At 39.5% G+C, this 20,246-nt stretch overlaps 1 protein-coding gene across 1 annotated transcript in view; it reads left to right on the top strand.

Moving 5' to 3' along the window:
• Gkap1 (G kinase anchoring protein 1) overlaps positions 1–14,103 on the top strand; it is a 53,372-nt gene extending 39,269 nt beyond the window's left edge. The window contains exons 10-13 of the mRNA XM_057787579.1: positions 491–554; positions 1,968–2,038; positions 2,478–2,555; positions 13,849–14,103. Of these exons, the coding sequence (XP_057643562.1) occupies positions 491–554; positions 1,968–2,038; positions 2,478–2,555; positions 13,849–13,896 (261 nt within the window). The 3' untranslated portion in view covers positions 13,897–14,103. The remainder of the gene's footprint in view (positions 1–490; positions 555–1,967; positions 2,039–2,477; positions 2,556–13,848) is intronic.
• The last annotated feature ends 6,143 nt before the right edge of the window (positions 14,104–20,246 follow it).

The raw sequence follows: 20,246 nt of genomic DNA, 5'->3' as shown, positions 1-20,246 counted from the left end.
GGCCAAGCAGTTTCTTTATTTTTTAATCAATGACCTTCCTCCATCAGGAAGAAAGAACAAAAACCTTCAAAAATTTTAATATTTTCCTGACTTCACTTCCCCCCCCCCACTACTTTGAAATTATTTTAAGTTTAATTTTATTATTTGTGTCTGTGTGTGCACGTGTGTGTGTGTGTGTGTGTGTGTGTTTGCATGTGCACAAATGCCACAACACATGAAGATCTCAGCTTTCTGGAGTCACTTGTGTCTGTCTACCCTTCTGTAGGTTTCAGGGATCAGACTCACATCATCACGCTTTACCCTCTAAACCATCGAATTGGCCATTTTAAGTTTTCTGAGGTTTAATTAAGTAGTTCTGATTACATCTTCCTCCATTCAGTTTATTTCCTAAATGATTTATGTTTTTAAATATACAGCCCATAAATTAAAAGTAGACCATAATCTACCATTTACTTTTAAAAAGTTAAAATCTCTTTTCTTTGATTATTAGGCAAAGTATAAAGAAGTAAAAGCAAGAAATGGACAATTATTAAAAATGCTTCAGGAAGGAGAAAGTAAGTGAGTCACATGTTTTTAGGGGTTTTTTTTTGTTTAGTTGTTTTATGTGTATTAGTGTTTTGCCTACATGTATGTATATATGTATTGTATGCATTGTAAACATGTCTGGTGCCCAAAGACACAAAAAGTGGAGGATGGTTTCCCTAGAATTGCAGTCACAACAGTTGTGAACCTCCATGTGGGTGCTGGAAGTTGAACTGGGGTTCTCCATAAGAGCAGCTGGTGCTCCCTTGTTTTGTTTGCTTCTTTGAGATGGGGTCTTTCTGTGCAGCTCTGGCTGATCTGAAGCTATGTAGACCAGACTGCATAGTCCTCTGCCTCTCAGGTGCACTGCACTCAGCCTGGGTTAGAGGCGCGTGCACTGCACTCAGCCTGGGTTAGAGGCGCGTGCACTGCACTCAGCCTGGGTTAGAGGCGCGCACACTGCACTCAGCCTGGGTTAGAGGTGTGTGCACTGCACTCAGCCTTTGTGCAGTGTTTAGATTTAAAGGTAATCTTAATATCTGAAAACAAATCACCAAGTTCCATGTTTTATCAGCACACACACACACACAATTCCCCAGAGGGATACAAATTGGATAGTTTATTGTTTCCACTGTAAGGCCTCTTAAAGCACCTGGCCACTATTCAGGTAAGAGTGCTGAGTTTCTAGTTCTTACACATTGTTGCACCGAGCCGGGCATGGTGGAGCACACCTTTAATCCAGCACTCTGGAGGCAGGGGTGGGCGGATCTCTGACTTGTAGGCCAGCCAAGGCTGCACAGTGATGAGACCCCTCCCCCCAAAAAAAGAAATAAAATAAAATCCTGTTTTAAGATTAGCCAAGAAGCCTAGTATAATGGTTTGTGTCTGTAAGCTCAGCACCTTGGAGACTGGGGCAAGAGCAGCTGAAGCCCAAGGGCCAGCCTGGGCTACAAAATAGAAAGATGGCTGAACAGGTAAAGCTGAGCTGCCAAACATCATAAACCTGAGTTGGATCCCTGAAACTTGTATGCTGTGATGAAAGGACTATGACAAGTTATCCTGACACGTGGACGTGGCAAGTGCACACACATACACACACACACAAACAAGAACATGACCTAATAATAGATAAATGCTCAAGATATTTCACTTTTCCTTATAATTTTTCAGTTTTCTTATATAGCTGTCCTAGTTATTATAAATTGAAAAATTAATCATCATGTCTATGCAGATGATATTTCAGAAAAATATAAATTACTTAAAAAGAAAACACTGTTGCTGTAATAATGACCAGAATTACTAGTGAGAAATAAGATCAATCAGGCTCTAGAAGAACATCCATGGAGCAAAGAGGAGAAACTGGTGTTGTGACTGCTCTGTCCTGAAGTTCGTCTCTCCGCACTGAGTGGCTGGGATGGTGACGATGCTGTTTTCCTTTCCCCCAGTGAAAGATAAGGCAGAAATACTCCTGCAAGTCGATGAATCCCAAAGTATCAAGAATGAGCTGACGGTCCAGGTGAGCAGCTTTGGGAGATGTTGAATGCGTTTTATGCTATTCTGAGGTCTTGTTAGGCCCCACAAAATAGAAATACTGCCTGTTAAGCAGGTGAGAAAGCAATGGAAAGTATTTGTTATTATTGTGTACTAGCAAAGGAAGTTCCTGCTTATTGATTAAAGATGGTAGGCGTCTCCTGGAGAGTTTGGAAGGTGAAGGTTGTGAGTTAGTGGACAGAACACCAGCAGCAGGCAGAGCTTACCCTGTTCGTGGAGTGGGTTTCTCTTCACGGCAGCAGGCCCTCCTGTCTGTGCTCACTGCAGTGTCTCTGGGAACCATGGGAAGGGAGGGCATCTCTGATACTGACAGCTGTCAGGTTTTATCACACTGAATATGTTCAGAATTAATGCACTTTCCAAAAAAGGCAAAAAGAGTTTTCTTACTCATTATTTGGTTGTAGGTGACCTCACTTCACGCCGCATTGGAACAAGAAAGATCTAAAGTGAAAGTATTACAGGCAGAATTAGCCAAATACCAGGTATGTTTTATAGTCTGCAGCTTTCTTCATAGTTACATTTGGAGTAGATACAGTGTAAGAATAAAAGTGCTATATTATTCTTAAGCAAAAATTTATTCACCACATATATTAATGATTTTGTATAAAAAATATTTATCTGTGTTTATATGTATGAGTTTGCGGTGGGTGGGGGCTGTGGAGGCCAGGGAGTATGCTGGATTCTCTGAAGCTAGAGTTAGAAACACTGTGAGCCTCCTGACCTGGGGTGGAACTGAACCCAGTCCTCAGAAGAGCAGCAAGCACTCTTGGCCACTGAGCCATCTCTCCAGCCCTGTGTTAATGCTTCCATTATGGCCAGATAATAAACATTTTCAATAATATAAAAGTAATTCTAGGTATTGTGTGTATGACAATAACTCAAGTGATTCAGTAGATGCATTAGAGCTGCGCAGACAATCTGCACTGTTACCTAGGTGACAGGAAGGCACATTAGAGCTGTGCAGACATCACCACATCATACATTTGATGACTTGGATGTAGATTCTGCTCTTTTAACTGAAAAGTGTACAGATGGATTCTTTGACATTGTGTGACCTTTCACCCAGGGATTTTATATCCATTGATGTTATATGCATTCATTATTATTTTGATGGCATTTTAGATTCTCAGCTTAAGAAGATAATTCAGCTCTTTTTTTCCTGTGTGAAACAGTAGAGAGTAATCACCAGTACTTTCCTTTAATACTGTGTCAGGTGTGTTCTTATACACTGTTGGGGAATATCAGTTTAAGCTGTCTTTTGTTTATGCTGCGTTTGTTTAACTCTGTGAAGCTGTGTTACTGTGCCTTTCTAAAACACATGTAAATAAAGAGCTGAGCAGCCAATAGTGAGGCAAGAGAGAGAAACAGGCGAGGCCTGCAGGCAGAGAGGATAGATATGAGGAGAAATCTGGGAGAAAGAGATATGAGGATCTGCGAATGAGAGGAAGGAGGAGGATTTCAGGGCTCAGCCACATAGTTACACAGCTACACAGCCACACTGCCAGACACAGAGTAAGAAGGAAAGGAAAGGTATCCAGAAATAAGGAAAGATAAGAACCCTTAGGCAAAAGATAGATGGGATAATTTAAGAAAAGCTGGCAAGAAACAAGCCAAGATAAGGCCAGGCATTCATAAGTGAGAATAAACTTTTGTGTGTGATTTATTTGGGAGCTGGGTGGTGGGCCCCCAAAACAGAAAAGAGTAAAACATGAACAACTACAATGTACTTACACATATACATGTAAATCATCAATGTGAAAACATGGTAAAAAATAAAAAAGGTTTGAAAGTCACTGGTGGCATAGAGAATATAAAAATTACCTAATCTAGCCTGGCATGGTATGGTGACACACACCTTTAATCCCAGCACTTGGGAGGCAGAGGGAGGTGTTTCTCTATGACTTCAAAGACAGCCTGATCATAATGAGATGTTGAAAGCAGTCCTTGCATGTCTATTATTTTGGGTTTTGGGTTTTTGAGACAGGGTTTTTCTGTGTAGCCTTGGCTGTCCTGGAACTCACTCTGTAGACCAGGCTGGCCTTGAGCTCACAGAGATCCACTTGTGTCTGCCCTCTGAGTGCTAAAACTAAAGGTGTGCACCACCACCGCCTGCCTGGCTGGCTTATTTATTTATTTATTTATTTATTTATTTATTGTTTGATATCATTGAATTTTTCACACTGGCAGTATCACATACCCAATGGTGCTTGTCCCAGCTGTGTTATTGAGAGACATGATATGTATCATAAATTCTAATTGGTGTTAAAATAAAAACCCAGAGTCAGATATGCTGAAAATCAGAGAAGCAGAGCAGCCAGCCACTAGAGAGTTCTTTCACCTCTACCAATGCTCAGATTAAAGGGCTGATCCTGTCCTCAGATTCCATCTGTCTCCATCAAATCTGAGATTGCAGTCTTTGTCTCCTCCCACCTTATATTCCTCTTTCCACCCAACCATATCATTCCTGTCTCCACATCCCTAGTGTTGGGATTAAAGATGTGGAATTGCAAGTGCTGGGATCACCTTTGTGTGAGCTCTGTTTCTCTTTTAAACAGATTCAATCTCGTGCACTCACAGAGATCCATCTGTCTCTGCCCTCTGAGTCCTGGATCACAGGTGTACACACCACCACCTCCTGGCCTCTAGTGGCTCAGCTCTGCACTCTGATCTTCAGGCAAGCTTTATTTGTTAAAACACAAAATATCACTACATTTCTCCTTTTTTTGTCAAAAATAAAAGAAGGCTATAAGAGAAGAAAAACTATATACAATAAGTATAATAACTATATACAATATATAGTCTATGAATACATCAACAATGTCTAGTCCACTTGCAAATGACAAATTCAGGGAAAGTAGTCCATTTTCTGTCCTAACTTGGTGAATCCAAAGTCTTGTACCTAATTAGCTTTCTATCCTAACTTGCATTACCATTCAAAACTGTCTTGATATCTCTCAGTCTTACGCTTTACACCTCTTTAGTGAGTTTCTTTTCTGCATCTAGTAAACAAGGAAAACTTTAGCTGTCTAGTCTTCAACTCCCTCAGAGACCGAAAAAGGAAATAATATTAACTGAGTAAGCAGGAAGTGCAAACAAGTGACTTCCAAAAAATGTGAGCAATGACAAAAAGAGCTGGCTGCCTTGACAGTCACACCAGGTTGGGGCACACATATTCCGCTTACAGGCCTAGCATATCTGATGGACTTTTTTATGACGCACAGTTTTTGAAGGACCGTCCTGCCTTGTCTTGACAAGGTTTGACAGTCACTCTCTCTCTTCTGTGTCCTGCGTGTCCTCAGCACAGCATGCCGTCAGCAGTGGACGGAAGAGCACTTTCTTCCCCAGGGGCCTGCTATTGCCACAAAGAAAGTGAACTCCATGAGGAGTTTCTTCAGTGCCCATCACCTTCCCTGAAGTAGATTGTTGCTGCCAGGAGCAGACATGCCTCATTGTCATAAAAAAAGAACCCATGTTCTTAAAACATCTTAAATGCCATATTCTGTAGATCTCTGAAGTGTTTGAAGATGACTTATATAAAATATATCTCTGTTTGACCTAATATGACCACAAGTTTGATTGTAATAGATGACTAATTACTAACCTGTATTTCCTTATTATGCTAAATTTCATTACATTGTTAAATGAACTGTAGAGGTACAATGCTTTGAACAAGAGTAGAAATTAAAATAGTGTTCTAACAAAATCTAAAATTTGTATCAATATACAATTTTTATATAATATACAAAAATCCAATAAATGTAAAATATTTAAAGCTAGTAGTTGCTTTTTTAGAAGTAAATTCAATAATCTACCTTTTTTATGTATATCCTCCCTTTTTTATTTTTAGAATAGATTCAATAATCTCCCCTTTTATCCTATCATCTCTTTATCCCTGTTTTTCTTTTCAAAACAAGAACCCTGAATCTCCTTTGTTTAGCTTTTTTCCTGACCATTACCAATAACAGCTTGTAACCAATCCCCCTGAACAATAACAGATACCTATAAGCCAATGTAAGACCAAAAACCACCCACGCCTTCCTCTTGGGAATGTGGGCATCATGTTCTTAAATTTACTTCCTGCTGTCTGGGTCGATGGTATCCTGAAAAGAAAACTTTGGGTTAAATTGTCAGGTCCTAGAAGACCTAGAGCTGTCGTTTGTCGTCCAGGCTCTGTCAGGGGAAGTGCAGGGCTTGTTTCCAGTCCTCATCTCAGCTAGCCACCTTGAAATTGTTCTGAGCAGTTTGTAGTCCAAAGCCGATATTTAGGTAGTATTTTTCAGCTTAGTGGGTGTTACCGTAGTCCAGGTGAATCATCATTGTGGGGCCCCTTCTCTTTTTGAGACTTCAAAAGCCTCTGTTAGGTGTGCTCATGTTTCACTGCAGAAAACTGATAGAGACTCATACTCAAAATAATGTACAAAAAGTAGATGAATGCTTTTTCTAGAATTAGTCAGTACTCCATATGACCATTATTAGTTTACAAAAACTTTAAAATATATATATATTAATCTTACGAAATTTTAGATAATATTTATACCTTAAGAAAAGCTGTTAAAGAGTCAAAATAAAACCAAAAGATTGTGAGATTAGTGGCAATATAATAGTCCCTAAATTTTGTTTTTTCTTCTGTCCTATATCAGGTGGCTCTTCTGACATGAGACAGAGATTTGGGGTTTTACTTTAATAAGCTTGCTTAGTTTATAGAAGGAGAGAGCCACCCTCCAACTCTAAAGTCAGCTTTAATCTTTAACTGGACTGGTACTACAAAAGACCATTTGCATTACATGTCTGTAGAGACCAGCAGAAACAAACATTTGGGAAGATTTATGAAATTTTATCCTGTTGGAAATGTGATGTATCAGTAAGCCAATTTACTCTTTTTCTTGGGACATTATTTTTTTCTGGATGTTTTGTCCTTTTTCTTTGGATGTCTCATTTGTCCAGTGGTCTTTGGATTCCTTAGCTGGATACCTATATTCTCCTGAAAAGAAGAAACAAAACCCTTCCCCAACCCTAATTTTAGGAGGTTCTCTTTTGGCAAGTTATATCTGATCAAATAAAAAGCATTTAATTGTATATGTCAATTTAGATTAAATGACCATGTTGCTTGATGAACTATCATCTCTTCTCATTAAGAAGTATCTCTTGCTGAAATTGAATCTTTATCATTTGACATATCCATAGCTTTTCTTCTCCTGTGGAAACAAAAGCAAACCGCTTCCCCACTAACACGTCCCGGTTTCCATTCTGAGGTCAACACATATTTAAAGCGTACTGTCTGATTTAATTCTGTAGGGTCTTTTTCCTATTATCCAGTGTCTCTTGGCAACTGTCATTCCTTTCTCATTAGCATTTAGAAAATTACAAGTTAGTAAAGCATTATGCAGTCTATTTCTGGGAGTCTTTATTATCACTTTCTGTTTATTTAACATATCCTTTAGAGTTGAATTTGATCATTCTACAACTGCCTGACCTGTAGGATTGTGTGGTATACTTATAATATGCTTTATATTATAATAAACAAAAAAACTGTTTCATTTTCTTAGAGACATATGCGGGAACATTGTCTATCTTTATTTGTATACCCATGATGGCCATAACTTCTAGCAAATGTGTAATTACTGAATCAGACTTTTCCAAACTCAAAGCAATTGCCCACTGAATAAGTACCAATCGTGTGGTGTACATATTTTAATTTTTCAGATTCTATAAAATGGAACACATTCATCTGCCAGATTTCATTCCTTTGAATGCCATTTGGGTTACTTCTGCAAGTAGTGGTATTTGGTTGTTTAAAGAACAAGTAGGACATTTCCTTATAGTCTCTTTGGCTTGTTGCCACATGATATCAAAGTCATTTTTTTTTTTTTTTTGGTTTTTTTTGAGACGGGATTTCTCTGTGGCTTTGGAGCCTGTCCTGGAACTAGCTCTTGTAGACCAGGCTGGTCTCAAACTCACAGAGATTCACCTGCCTCTGCCTCCCAAGTGCTGGGATTAAAGGCGTGCACCACCACCGCCCGGCCAAAGTCATTTTTTTTAAACCTTTGCTATTGACATTATGTTTTTATGAAATTCTGAGGCCTCTACCACATTTTCAGTCAGTAATTGATCTATTTCTGCATTACCTTGTGCTAGAAGACCTCGTAGACCTGCGTGGGATTGGATGTGTATATGGAATGATTCCTATTCCTAATTATTTCTTGTAACTGAATAAATAATGAAGTCAATTCTGTATCCTCTGGTATAAATTCAGCAGTTTCAATATGCAAAACAACTCTTTCTGCATATTGCAAATCAGTAACTTGAGAGGTTCCTTAAAATCCATTAATACCGTGAGAATAGCATATAATTCTTACTTTTATATAGAATCATAAAGGTTTTGTTCCACTTTACTTGAATTTTCTAATTTTTTAACCTGCTTTTCATGATTTATTCGCATCAGTATAGAAAATAAGGGCTCCAGTTATTGGTGTGTCCCATACAATGCAAAGAAGGATCCATCTAGTTCACTTTATAAGTCAAATTCTCCTGCTTTGAGATAGTTGTTAATCTCTCCAAAAAAATTACTGCAAGCTCTTTTGCCAAGGTTCACTTTCTGCCCATAATTTATCAATTTCATCTTCATTAAAATGTACTATAATTTCTGCTAGTTGATGAAGTCTCAATTTTCCTTTTATAATTAACTCAGAGAACTTTTCCACATAAGTTTTTAATTTTTTACTTGGTTTATGTGGTAAAAAGATTCACTCGAAGATGATATCTTCCCTCTGCATTAAAATTCCTGTAGGGGGATGCTTGGAGGGTCCTATGACCAGAATGCAGTTAAGCTTTGGATTCATATGATTCCCATGTGCCTTCTGTAGTTTCTCTTCCATCAAAGCCATTTCTCTCTCAACTTAGCTGATAATTCCCAGGGACTATTTAAGTCCATGTCACCCTCTAAGGTTTTGACCAAATTACTCAGTTCATCAGGACCTATCCCAGTAGTGGGCCGTAGATATGAAATGTCTCCTAGCAATATTTGAAAGTCATTAAGAGTCTGCCATTGATCTCCCCTAATTTGCACCTTTTGGGGTCTTAATTTTTTTTGTAAACTTATTTAACCTAAATAATTAATAGACTCTCCTTTTTTTTCAAGAGCAATATTTAATCCCCAACAAGGCAAACTTTTCTTTATTTCTTCGAACATTCTTTCTAAAGTATCTACATTTGAATCAGATGGTAAAATGCCATCCATGTAATGGTAAACTATAGATTGAGGAAATTGTTTGTGTTTCATTTCCAATGACTGACTGACATAAAATATTGACACGGGGTGGGGCTTTTTAACATTCCCTGTTGGAGAATCTTCCATTGATATCTCTCAGCAGGCTGAGAATTATAAGTAGGCACTGTGAAGGCAAATTTTTCTCTTTTTCTTGTAAAGGTATCGTGAAGAAACAATCTTTTAAATCAATAGCTGTAAGAGGCCATCCTTTAGGCAAAGGAATGGCAGACTGTAGAGGGCCCACTGGTTGAATCGCCTTATTAACAGCTCTTAGATCTGTCACTATTCTCCATCTTCTGGATTTTTTTTTAATAGCAAACACAGGAGAATTTTAAGAGTTGGTTAATTCTTCAGTATGCTGAGCATTTAACTGCTCATCTACCAGCTGTTTTAAGACATGTGGTTTCTCTATTGTTAAAGGCTATTGTACAACCCATACAGGTTTGTCTGTCAACCGTTTTATAGGTAGGGCTGTTGATGCCTTTGAAAGATCAGAAGTTGTTGTTCCCTCTTCTTGTACAACCTGAATGGTTAGTGACTGTTCTTAATAATACCTTGTAATATTTCTCCCAGAAACATACATTAATTTATGGTTTGTTTCTAAGATTGGAGGAATGTTAATTTGAGTATTCCATTGCTGTAACAAATCACATCTTCTTATGGCTTTAATATTCCTCTATGTCCTTCTGGCCTTATACATTCAACCCATCTCACATTCTATTTTACCTAAGATATCTAATCCCTAGAAGCTGAAAATTTACCTCCTGAAGAGGCCAATTTGGATGCCAATATTCTGGTGCAATTATTGTTACAACTGTATCTGTGTCTACCATACCGTCAATGATGTCATTTTTCATATTTTTAATTTTGGTCTTGGTTCATTTACAGAAGTTTGCTAAAATACTCACTTTATGGTTCTTCCTGAAGGTTTTGTACTCTCTTCTATAGCTATTCTATTTTCTAGATTAGTATGGTTTCTTACTATAGGCATTAGGTTCTTTAATTGCTCTGGGAAGGAGTTTCCTCTATGGTGGGAGGAAACAACTGAACTGAATTTGGCATAGGGTCCTGTGAGAGGCCCCTCAAGGAGTTCTCCCCACAACATAGGGTCACCTTGAATGTCCCTCTTTGATCTACATCCATTAGTCCAATGCCTGCCTTTGCCACACCTTCTGCATAATCCAGAACAGAGGGGTTTTGTGTTTGAATTATGCTTAGAAAAAACATTGTTTCTAGGAACACTCTGTTTACAATCCCCTTTCAGGTGACCTTATTTGCCACAATTGAAACACTTAACATTTTGATTTTTCTTCAAACCTCTAGAAATCACCTCTCCCATCTGAGCATCATCTCGGTCATAAGTTTTAATATTAATTGTATCTCAGATCCATCCTCCGAAGGTGCTGACCTCGCCTTTAATAGCCTTACTACCTTTTAGTATTGTGCAGTACCATTTTCAAAAGCCATAGATTCAACTATTATTTGTCTAGCTTCTGAATCTGATATCATTCTATTTACTACTGATGTCAGCCTTTGTAAGAAATCAGTGAAAGTTTTTTTGGGGGGGCCCTGTATGACTTTAGTAAATGACTCAATTTTTTTTCCTACTTTTTCAATTCTGTCCCAAGCATTCAAAGCTGCTGCATGACATAAAACCAGAGTGTGGCCATCATATAGAGATTGCCTTTACATATTAGCATAATCTCCTTCTCCAAGAAGTTGATCTTGGGAGATTTCCGTTCCTCCAGCTCTACTCCATTGTTCAGTGGACAGGCTCCAAGACTTCTGTAACCAAGTCTCTCCAGTCTTGAGGGATAATTCTATTAGAAACTGACCACAAGTTTAACATTTGCTTCACAAAACGTGAATGCATACCATATGAGACTCTCACTTCCTTGAATCTCCTTAAATCTAACATTGGTTGGCATAAAAGTGCATTCAGCTCTAACAGAGCCTCTATCATTTGGCAACTCCTGTAAGGTTACTGGATATATTAAGGTTGGTTGTTTGAAAACCTTAGGCTGTTCCTCTCTAACCTTATAATGCAATGCTGAGATTGGTTCTCCTTTAAATTCCTCTGTCTGAATCTGAATATCTCTAGGATCTATCTTGGGTTTTTCTATGGCTTATATCTTGGCATTCACACCAAACAGCTTTTTAAGAGATAAGCCAAAAAAATTATCAAAACCACAAGGATTATCAAAAATGATAATTAACAGTGTGTTAGTCCCAGTTAAGTTGATTATCCCTTTATTTAATTGTTCTACTTTTAAATAATGCATTACATTATCATACAGAGACCTAACTTTTTCTGTCATAATTGTGTGTTCCATTTTCTAACATGGGGAAAAACTTTTAACTAATCCCCCCTAAGAATTCCCAACTGTCTCACCAAGTCTGCCAACAATAGTGATGAAGAGTGAGGCTGACTGCTGCTGCATACATCAGTAGAAGCCTGAGCAGGTGTCGAGGCAGCTACCTAGCTTGGAAGCAACCTGAAAAAGGGGGTCCAGGGAAAGGCCACCAGGAGAGAAAAAAGGAAAACCTAGTAGGAACGATGGTGACTCTGGTCTCATGTAGCTCCAGCTGCACCAGTGGCTGCAAAGCCACAGGCAAACAGCTTTTTTGTGAATTTGTGCCCCAAATGTTGGGCACCAGATGTAGCACAAACTCTAATTGGCATTAATAAAAACTCAGAGTCAGATATAGAGTTAATGCTGAAGATCAGAGAAGCAGAGAGCCAGCCACCAAAGATTTCTTTTACCTCTACCAATGCTCAGACCAAAGGACTGATCCTGTCCTCAGACTGCATCTCCAGACTGCATCTGTCTCCACCAAACCTCAGACTGCAGTGAGCTCCTGTCTCCTCCCACCTTATATTCCTCTCTCAGCCCAGCCCTATCACTCCTATCTCCACCTCCCTAGTGCTGGAATTAAAGACATGGGACTCCCAAGTACTGGGATTAAAGGTGTGAGCCACCACTGCCTGGCCCATAGTGGCTTAGCTCTGCACTCTGATCTTCAGGCAAGCTGTATTTGTTAAAACACAAACTATCACTACAATGATAAGAATTTTAATTTAATACACAATCGTAGGGCTATTTACCTTAAAGGAATGTTTCCTAAATTTATTTTTATTTTCCAACTAACAGGAAATAAATATTTTTTTAATTTTTATTTTTGATTTTGTTTTTTTTTTTTTTTTTTTGTTTTTTTTTTTTTTTGAGACAGGATTTCTATGTGTTGCTTTGGAGCCTGTCCTGGAACTCATTTTGTAGACCAGGGTGGCTTCAAACTCACATAGATCCACCTGCCTCTGCCTCCTAAATGCTGGGTGTGAGCCACCATTGTCCAGCTAAATATTTTTAAATGTGTTATAACACATTTCTTTTCCCACAAAATCAGTACATATTTTTCCCTAAATGAGTAAACCTTTTTGGCCCTTGTATGTGATCAGGAATGAAGAGCAACATTCATGTATTTAAAAGAGTTTTTGGTTTTTAATTTAGAAGATTGATGTATTTGACTCCAAAGGGAAGCTGAGGGCCCAGAGGGTGAAAGAAATGAAGAAAAGCTGCTGCCCTTCCAGATGAGCCTGGCCTGACGTACCCCTAATACGGCTGCAAAATATACTTTTAGTATATTCTTAAACTTTTAAGTATTTATTTTTATTTTATGTGTATGGGTATTTTGCCCTTAGTCCCAGCCTGAAAATCAAACTTCTTTTTTTTTTTTAAATATTTATTTATTTATTATGTACACAATATTCTGTCTGTGTCTGCAGGCCAGAAGAGGGGACCAGACCTCATTACAGATAGATGGTTGTGAGCCACCATGTGGTTGCCGGGAATTGAACTCAGGACCTTTGGAAGAGCAGGCAATGCTCTTAACCACTGAGCCATCTCTCCAGCCCCCGAAAATCAAACTTCTAATGCTGGGGCTGAAGAGTTGGCTAAGCAGTTAAGAGCACTGACTGTTCTTCCAGAAGATCTGGGTTCAGTTCCCAGCACCCACATGGCAGCTCACAACCCTCTGTAACTTTAGCTCCAGGAGATTTGATGCTCTCCTCTGCCCTCCCTGGGCACCAGGCATTAAAGTAGTACAGTGACATATATGCAGGCAAAACACGCATATGAAGAAAATAATTTAAAAATTGTTAAATTCTAATACTATTTAGTAAGAATATAACTATACATAAATTATAAATTAAATTACCAAAATGTAATTAACTGAATTACCAAATGTTCTGATTATATTAAATGAATAAACTTTGTACTTTTTACAGTATTTAGGATAAAGTGAACTCTGAAAAATGATATATTTGTGATATTACTTAATGAACCTAAATAGGTCTGCATAGAAATACTATTACTTTATGCAGCATTTGTAAAAGTGACTGTGAAAGCAGCCGGATAGAATACCTAGCCTTTGCTTTTGATTTTGTGTGCTCATGCACTACAGAAGGCCGGAGCTGGTGTGTCTAAATAATGTGCTGTTTTTCCTTCCAGGGTGGCAGAAAAGGGAGAAGGAACCCTGAGTCCGACCAGTGTAGGTGATTACGGCAGCCTTTGCGGTCATCACACAGCACTGTCAGAGTTTTGCAGAAATGTGTGTATTTAATGCTGTGCAACTGCCCACCTGTGCAGTTTCTGTTGAAGGAAATAAAAGCAACTAGCTCACTCATAGTCTACAATTCGATGTTCTTTTGGCTTAAACTTAAAAGAAAATATAGAATACCAGCAGAACTTGATTTATGTTGTCTGTCCAAACCTATGACTTTAGTTTTTCATCAGTCAATAAAATTAATTTACTCTTCCACTAATCCGCCTGACCTTTAAAGTCTCCTGAGCAGCGTGGATTGTTATTGCTCAGTTCCAACACCATCGTGTGCTAAACCTCACAGGACAGCAATGTGAGTAGAAAGGATGCGGCTGATGTCCTCAGGTGGTGGTCAGCAAAAATAGTGATCACATATTCCCAAGAATAATCACAAATGTATTACATTTTCCTCATTGAAAATTGATAAAAATTGAAAAATTTCTTGTAAGGAAGCTTACAAGAGATGATGTATAGAGAGAACTTTTCCTGTGTTTGTTGAGAAGCATGACCGAAGGAATAAAATCTGGACTAGAAAGATTTGCTGAAATAGCAGCCTGGCCCAGCAGAGTGAGAATTAGACACAGCAGCACTGAGGAGTCTTGGTGAGGAGAGACCAACAAATGACTTCATTGCTGTGAAATTGCTAGAACAATTAGCAGCAAATGGGGACTTTGTTTTCTTTAGTATATTCAGTAGTACACAATTATGATTCATTAAAAGATTGTATTTGCCTTTGAAATAGATGGCTGAGTGGCAGAAACAGTGTTTAGTATTAGAAGAGAATACATAAACACTAATCTTGGCCTCTTGAGCCAATATTACTGAAATATATATTCCATATGTGCATGTGTGTGTACGGGCCTGTTTGTGTGTATGTGTGTGTATGTTTGTTTTGTATGTATAACCTTTTTGCCTGAATATATGTGTGTTTGCTATGTGTGTTCCTGGCACCCACAAAGATCAGAAGAGGGCATCAGATGCCCTGAAACTGGAGTTAGGGATGGCTGTAAGCCACCATGTGAGTTCTGGTTTTTTTTTTTTTTTTTTTTTTTGGTTTTTCGAGACAGGGTTTCTCTATGGCTTTGGAGCCTGTCCTGGAACTTGCTCTGTAGACCAGGCTGGTCTCGAACTCACAGAGATCCACCTGCCTCTGCCTCCCAAGTGCTGGGATTAAAGGCGTGCGCCACCATCGCCCGGCCCACCATGTGAGTTCTGGGAACAGAATCCGCCTTCTGCAAGAGCCACAAGTGCTGTTAACCACTGAGCCATCTCCCTAGTCCCAAAGACTCCCTTTCTTGACAGTCTTTTATTTCTTTAATTTACTGATGTGGTGCATGATCTCGCACACTGAAGCCAGAGAACCTGGAGGGACTCTTCTCTCCTTCCATTTGGGCCCTGGCTCTCAGACTCAGGGTGCCAAGCTTGCAGGAAAGTGCCCTGCGCACTCAACCATCTCAATAGCTCTGTTTGTGACATTTTTTGAGAAACAAACAACAACCACCAACTTTAACAGAAATGTGATGAGTTGTCAGTATTGCTTATCTCTGACTTTTCCATTAGGTCACATGAGCCTTGCAAAGAGCTGGGATCTATCACTCCCTGTATTCCCAGTGCTGGTCTGTCATGAGGCAGAGAGCAGATGCTAAAGCAAGGTTTAGTTGATAAAGAGGATATTCAAGGGAAAAGGAAAATAAAAATAAGGATAAAAGAAAAAATTATAAGCCAGGCATGGTGAAAGAGTAGAAGCCTTAAAAGTTATTTTTTTTTTCTTAAAAGTTATTTTATGCTGGAGGTCTAGCCCAGGTCTAAATGAGCAGGAAATACTACTGAGTTACTCTTGCTGCCCAGATGGCCTTTATTTTGACTAAAACATGAACGTTTACACAGGAGACATAATTAGAAAGACAGAAAGGAAGGTGTGGATAGCTGGCATGTTGGAGGGAGGACACTTGTTGCTTCCCAGCTGCTCATCAGTTTAGCCCCGAAATAATCACACAGAAACTATTATTTAAATCACTGCTGGGCCCATTAACTCTAGCTTCTTATTGGCTAACTCTTACATTTTAATTTAACCCATCTCCATTCATCTGTACATCATCATGTGGTCGTGGCCTCCCAGCAAAGTTTCAGCACATCTGCCTATGCCAGTGGCTCCATGGCTTATCCCTGACTCTGCCTCCTTTCTCCCAGCATTCAGTTTAGTTTTTCCCTGCCTACTTAAGTTCTGCCCTGTTATAGGTCCAAAGCAGTTTCTTTATTCATTAATGGTAATCACAGCATACAGAGGGAAATCCTCCATCACTGGCAATCCATATTGAGCTTCAAATTAAATCCACATATTTGATAAGTGAAGGGAAAACATAAATTTACATGGGTGTCCTGTAATAGGTATCCTTTAAGGAAATTGAGTTTAGGCCAGGTGTGGTGGTTCCCACCTTTAATCCCAAAAGTTGGAGGGCAGAGTCAGGTGGATCTCTGTGAGTTCAAGGCCAGCCTGGTCTACATAGTGAGTTCTTGGACAGCCAAGGGTACGTGATAGAGGAGTCCTGTCTCAAGGGGAGGAGGGATGAATAATGAGAAAGAAAGAACAATGTTTCAGAGACAAAAACAAGGTCTCAAGTTTGAGTGAGAATGAGCTGACCCTTTATTAAATACTGGATAGCAGGGTGGGAGGTAACAGGTGTGGGCAGTGAAGTGGCAGCAGGCAGAGGTACTTGCTTTCAAGCCTGCTGGTCTGAATTCGATCCCCAGAATGCACATAGAAGAAAGAGGACAACAAAACGAACATATAAAAATCAGTAGCCTTGGGCTGGAGAGATGACTCAGAGGTTAAGAGCATTGCCTGCTCTTCCAAAGGTCCTGAGTTCAATTCCCAGCAACCACATGGTGACTCACAACCATCTGTAATGAGGTCTGGTGCCCTCTTCTGGCCTGCAGTCATACACACAGACAGAATATTGTATACATAATAAATATTAAAAAAAATAATTTAAAACCAGTAGCCTTCCTATACACCAGTAACAACCATACTGAGAAAATGAAGGAAGGGATCACTTCACAACTGAAACAAACAACAAACACCTAGAAATAAACCTAACCATGAATATGACAGACTTGAAGGAGCTCCCATGTTCAGGAATTTGAATACGAACACTGAGGAAAGACTAACTTGCCAAAGGCACTGCAGATCCAGTGGAATCCCATGGAAATTGCAATATCATCCTCACAAAGCAAAGGAACTATCTTCAAATTCACGTGGATGCACAAAAGACTCTGACAGCCAAGGCAGGCCGGGTTCTGCAGGTATTAACTTACTTCTTTCCTTGTACTGTGTAGCTACAGTAGTGAAAGAGCATGATACTAGCAAAACAGACTTGTGGAGTAAAACAGGGCATCCAGACATCAACCCACACAGCCACAGCCACCTCATTTTAAGAAAGATGCTAAAATATACATTAGAAAAAAGACAGTCATTTCAACAAACATTGCTCAGAAAACTGGATACTCACAAAGGGAACAAAACTAGAACCCTACCTCTTACTCTGTCTAAAAAATCAACTCCAAATGCTTCAGAAACCTTAATGCAAGTCTTTAAGCTAAAATTGTTACAGGAAAAAAAAAAGCTTCCAGAATCTTAGGCAAGGACTTTCTGAACAATATTTCAATTGTTCAGGAAATCAGACCAACTCCTAGCAAATAGGACCTCAAGCATTAAAACCTGCACAGAAAAGGAGACCATTATGTGAAGAGACAGTCCTAGTCCTGAATGAGAATATATTTGCTTGTCTGACAGGATTGCTATCTAGACATTCACGGAAATCAAAAATCTAAAGAAATATAGCCACTCAAAAGAAATGGGCTAGCCGGGTGGTGGTGGCGCACGCCTTTAATCCCAGCACTTGGGAGGCAGAGGCAGGCGGATCTCTGTGAGTTCAAGACCAGCCTGGTCTACAGAGCTAGTTCCAGGACAGGCTCCAAAGCCACAGAGAAACCCTGTCTCGAAAAACCAAAAAAAAAAAAAAAAAAGAAAAAAAAAGAAATGGACTAGTGAACAGTTCTTCAAAGAAATTCAAATGGCCAGATACAGACACACAAATACACATAATTAAAAATAAGAAAGTTAAAAAATACTTTAAAGTAAATTAAGCTCCATTGAATTTTCACTTCACCCTAGCCATTATGGCATTCATTAAGAAAACAAAAACAGAATGACAAAAGGCTTTGTCCAATTCGGTGGTCCTTGTTTCTAGGCATCTCTGTGCTCTTGGCAGCTCTTGGCAGTTTCATCACATTCAATAACAGGTCAAAAGGCAAATCTTTGTGAAGACCTTGACTGGCAAGACCATCACCCTAGAGGCAGAACCCAGTGACACCATCACATGAAAGATAAGATCCAGGATAAAGAGGGCATATGCCCCCCACACAAAGCAGCAGTGACTCATTTTTGCAGGCAAGCAGCTGGAAGATGACCACACTCTTTCTGATTACAACATGCAGAAAGAGTCAACATATTACACACACATGAAATTGGCAAATAATAATTTCTAAAAAGTTGCATTTCCCGTTCCAGAAGCCCTGGGTTACTAAACAAAACATCCACAGTCCTGGGTATGAGATACCGCTCCAGGAATTATTGACCAGGAAGGTCGCAAAGACCTCCTAAATTATGCAAGTTATGGCCACTGCACCTACTAGCCCACCAGAAGTGGGTGTGAGAGACCCCTTTTGTTGATGACAACCACACACCTTCATTGTAGAATACAGAGAAGCTATGCTAGAAACAAGAAGCTTCCTCATTGCTGGGAGGCCATTATGGTGCCAGTAATTGCTATGTCAGCAGTTTGGGGAGTAGAGGAAATCAGAAATAGTATTTACCCTCTTTGGACTTTGCAAACTACAATATCAAGTTGCCAGGCAAGGGACGCTTACTGAAATAATAGTGGAACAACTGTTACAGGGTAACCATTTGGTTTCTGATTGGCTCTGAGCCCATTGCAGAGGAGGGAATGCATGCCTGCTACTGTGGATCTTGTCGAGCATCCATTGCTGGGGAGCTCGTAAGCACTTTCATTTTACTAAATAAATATGTTGTCAGACCCTTTTGACTGGTACAGACCTTGGTTTTGATCAAAGACGCTTTTTGCAGCAAGTAGCAGCTAATGCAGACTCATGGCTGGTCAAAATACTGAGACCAAGTGACTGCTGCATGTTCAACCTTGAGTGAGGTACCCATATCACACTTCCCCACTCCGGGGGGAAGAAAACAAATCAGGACTGTAAGAGCCAGAATGATGGAGATCAGTGCTACGAAAAGATGTCTTAGTGATATGACATGTCTGTGGCATGCAAGAACCCTAAAAAGTTGTCTGCATAGGGCCTGCACAATAGGACCTAAACATTCAGTCCTAGAAAGATAGAGGCTCATGGAGTCCCAACCAGGGGATATAATGGTAATCACAGATTGTCAGGGGAGAGGAATTCCTTGTCTTCAGTGATGTAGTCATTGGTGAGTTAGCCATGTCCTCACACCCATGCCTATTCAAATGACACTGGTTAGATCTATGGGTCACAAAGCAAAAGCTAAGAGAGTGGAACGGGGGCTTGAAACAGGAAATGCAGCCAAAAGTAGGATAGCAGAGAGGAGAAAGGAGTGTGGTTGGATTGTAGTATATTCATGTACAAAGATATCACAGACAAGATTTATAAGTGACATTTGTCATTAATTAAATTTATCTTTTTCCTCCCTGTCCTTTTGGCTTTTCTCCCTGAAGCAAAGCTGTTTGTTCAGTAGGACCCTCTCTTGACAGTTTCCCCATGTCCCTGTGCTTCACTCTGAGGGTTCATCTTAGCTGAAGTCTTACGGAAATTCTGAGCTGCTGAGGTAGGTAGTTCAGTCTCAGTGCTGACACACAGAATTTAAAATTATCTACCAGTATACTTACGAGCAGGATTTAAGGTATACCTATTATCTCTAACCAAGTTGATGGTTAGTTTTATGTCAGTTTGACCCAGCTAGAGTCATTTTGGAAGACGGGACTTCAATTAGGAAAATGCCCCCTCTAGGTTGGCCTTGATATATTTTCTTGATTGATGATTGATGTGGGAGAACCCAGCTCACTGTGGGTGGTGCCAACCCTGTGCTAGTGGTTCTGAGTGTTCTAAGAAATCAGGTTGATTAAGTCATGATGAACAAGCCAGTAAGCAGTGTTTCTCCATGGTCTCTGCTTCAGTTCCTGCCTCCAAGTTTCTTTTCTGCTTGACTTTGTGCCCCAATTTCCTTCAGGGATAGATTATAATGTGGAGCTGG

This window comes from Chionomys nivalis, chromosome 13 (genome assembly GCF_950005125.1).
Source record: "Chionomys nivalis chromosome 13, mChiNiv1.1, whole genome shotgun sequence".
NCBI classification, from domain to species: Eukaryota; Metazoa; Chordata; class Mammalia; order Rodentia; family Cricetidae; genus Chionomys; species Chionomys nivalis.
Note: the sequence above shows the minus strand (reverse complement) of the source record. Positions and strands in the feature narration are given on the sequence as shown.